The 3342-nt window shown below is 52.8% G+C and overlaps 1 protein-coding gene across 1 annotated transcript in view; it reads left to right on the plus strand.

Moving 5' to 3' along the window:
* The first annotated feature begins 2096 nt into the window (after window positions 1-2096).
* RBM42 (RNA binding motif protein 42) overlaps window positions 2097-3342 on the plus strand; it is a 2490-nt gene continuing 1244 nt past the window's right edge. Inside the window, exons 1-2 of the mRNA XM_015851378.2 lie at window positions 2097-2473; window positions 3099-3213. Coding sequence (XP_015706864.1) covers window positions 2283-2473; window positions 3099-3213 — 306 coding nt within the window. The 5' untranslated portion in view covers window positions 2097-2282. The remainder of the gene's footprint in view (window positions 2474-3098; window positions 3214-3342) is intronic.

Here is a 3342-nt window from a genome sequence, read left to right on the forward strand (position 1 = left end):
TTTCCCCCTTTTCTGCCCCATTTTCGCCCTTTTCTGCCCCATTTCCCCTATTTCTTCCTCATTTTCTCCATTTTCTGCCCCATTTCCCCCATTTCTGCCCCATTTCCCCCTATTTTTGCCCCATTTCCCCCTTTTTGCCCCATTTTCCCCTTTTCTGCCCCATTTCCCCCTTTTTTTCCCTCATTTCCCTCTATTTTTGCCCCATTTCCCCCATTTTCTGCCCCATTTCCTCCTATTTCCACCCCATTTCCCCCTTTTTTCCATCATTTCCCCAATTTCTGCCTTATTTCCCCCTTTTATGCCCCATTTCCGCCTATTTTTGCCTCATTTCCCCCTTTTTCTGCCCCATTTCCTCCTATTTCCACCCCATTTCCCCTTTTTTCCCTCATTTCCCCCTTTTCTGCCTTATTTCCCCTTTTTCTGCCTCATTTCCCCTATTTTCACCTCATTTCCCCCTATTTTTGCCCCATTTCCCCCTTTCCTGCCCCATTTTCCCCGTTTCCTGCCCCATTTCCCCTCTTTTTGCCCTCATTCCCCCCATTTTTTGCCCCATTTTCCCACATTTTACCCCAATTTCCCTCAATTTCCCCCATTTCCCCCCATCTTCTGCCCTATTTCCCCTTATTTTCCCTCATTTTAGGGTTATTTTCCCCCCATTTCTCTACTTTTCCTCCCATTTCTGCCATATTTCCCCCCATATTGGCACCATTTTGCCTAATCTCCCCTTATTTCCCCCTATTTTGGCCTCATTTCCCCTTTTTCTGCCCCATTTCCCTCTTTCTTTGCCCCATTTTCGCCCTTTTCTGCCCCATTTCCACCTATTTCCACCCCAATTCCGCCTTTTTCTGCCCCATTTCCCCCTTTTTCTGCCCCATTTCCCCGTATTTTTGCCTAATTTCCCCCTTTTTTCCTTCATTTTTCTCTATTTTTGCCCTATTTCCACATTTTTGCCCCTTTTCCCCCTATTTTTCCCTCATTTCCCCCTTTTTCTGCCCCATTTCCTCCTATTTCCACCCCATTTCCCCCTTTTTTCCCTCATTTCCCCAATTTCTGCCTTATTTCCCCTTTTTCTGCCTCATTTCCCCCTATTTTAGCCCCATTTCCCCCTTTTCTGCCCCATTTTCCCCCTTTTCTGCCCCATTTCCACCTATTTCCACCCCAATTCCGCCTTTTTCTGCCCCATTTCCCCCTATTTTTGCCTAATTTCCCCCTTTTTTCCTTCATTTTTCTCTATTTTTGCCCTATTTCCACATTTTTGCCTTATTTCCCCCTATTTTAGCCCATTTCCCTCTATTTTTGCCCTATTTCCCCTTTTTCTGCCCCATTTCCCCATTTTATTCCCCATTTCCCCCTATTTTTGTCCCATTTCCCCCATTTTTTGCCCCATTTCCCCCTTTTTTCCCTCATTTCCCCCTTTTTCTGCCCCATTTCCTCCTATTTCCACCCCATTTCCCCCTATTTTTGCCTCATTTCCCCCTTTTTGCCCCATTTTCCCCATTTTTGCCCCATTTCCCCCCTTTTTTGCCCCATTTTCCCCCTTTTTTGCCCCATTTTCGCCCTTTTCTGCCCCATTTCCCCTATTTCTTCCTCATTTTCTCCATTTTCTGCCCCATTTCCCCCATTTCTGCCCCATTTCCCCCCTTTTTTCTTGCCTAATTTCCCCCCTTTTCTGCTGCCCATTTCCCCCATTTTATGCCCCATTTCCCCCTATTTTTGTCTAATTTCCCCCTTTTCTGCCCCATTTCCACCTATTTCCACCCCAATTCCGCCTTTTTCTGCCCCATTTCCCCCATTTTTTGCCCCATTTCCGCCTATTTTTGCCTCATTTCCCCTTTTCTGCCCCATTGCCCTCCTAATTTTCCCATTTCTCCCTTTTTTCCATCGTTTCCCCATTTTACCCCAATTTCCCTCATTTCCCCCCAACTTCTGCCTTATTTCCTCTCATTTTCCCCATTTTAGGGTTATTTCCCCCCATTTCTCAACTTTTCCCCCCATTTTTCCCCATTTTCCCTATTTTTCCCCATTTCTCCCCTTTTTTCCCCCATTTTCCCTATTTTCCCCCATTTCTCCCCCAATTTCCCCTTATTTCCCCCCCATTTTCCCCTTTATTTCCCCATCCGGCCGCCATTTTCCCCCCCTACCGTGACGTCACCGCAGCGCCGCCTCTTTCCCCTTATTACGTCATTAACAAGCGCCGGAAGTTCCCTCACCAGAACCGGAAGCCGTCTGACCGGAACCGGAAATCAGCTCCGCGCGGTCGGAAGCGGCTGCTTTCAACCAAGATGGCGGCTCCCGCTCCCACCGCCGCTCCGGGGCCTCCAGTTGGGCCCCCACCTGCGGCACCCACCGGAACCGGAAACGGCAACGGCACCGGAAACGGAACGGGAACCGGTTTGAGTCCGGCCGGAAGTGGAACCGGGGCGGCCAAAAGCGGAGAGGAGAGAATGAAGGAGATGGAGGCGGAAATGGCGCTGTGAGGGGGCGGGGCATAAAGGGGGAGGGGGCGGGGCTTAGGGCGGCAGGCTGCGATTTGATTGGTCGGGGGGTGGAGCAGGGGGCGTGGCCTGTAAAAGTGGGCGTGGCTTGGGGCGGTGGACGGCGTCCTGATTGGGCAGAGGGCGGGGCTTGGAGAAGTGGGCGTGGCCTAGAGTTGTGGGCGGGGCTTGGGGCTCTGGGCTGCGATTTGATTGGGCGGGTGGCTGGGCTTGGAGAAGTGGGCGTGGCTTTGTGTGGTGGGCGTGGCTTAGGGGTGGTTGGCTGCAATTTGATTGGGCAGGGGCGTGGCTTAGAGCAGGGGGCGGGGCCTGGGGGTAGGGGCGGGGCTTAGGGCAGTAGGCTGCAATTTGATTGGTCAGGGGGCGTGGCTTGGAGAAGGCGTGGTCTGGAGTGGTGGGCGTGGCTTAGGGTGGTGGGCTGCAATTTGATTGGGCAGGGGGCGGGGCTTGGAGCAGTGGGCGTGGCCTGTGAGGGAGGGGCGGGGCTTGGGGCTCTGGGCTGTGATTTGATTGGGCGGGGGGCGGGACTTGGGGCGGTGGGCTGCGACTTGATTGGTCAGGGTGGGTCCTGATTGACAGGTGGGGCTCTGATCCCCCCTTTAGGTTCGAGCAGGAGGTGCTGGGGGCCGCCCCCCCCCCATTGGATTCAATGGCGCTGCCCCCCCCACCGCCCCCCCCCATCATCAGACCCGTCATCGCCACCAACACCTACCAACAGGTCGGCCCCATAACCACAACATGGCCCCATAACACACAGAGACCCATAGAAACCCTATAGAGAACCATTGGGACCCATAGAAACCCTATAGAGAACCATTGGGACCCATAGAGAACCATTGGGACCCAT

This window comes from Coturnix japonica, unplaced genomic scaffold (assembly GCF_001577835.2).
Source record: "Coturnix japonica isolate 7356 unplaced genomic scaffold, Coturnix japonica 2.1 chrUnrandom1415, whole genome shotgun sequence".
Taxonomy (NCBI): domain Eukaryota; kingdom Metazoa; phylum Chordata; class Aves; order Galliformes; family Phasianidae; genus Coturnix; species Coturnix japonica.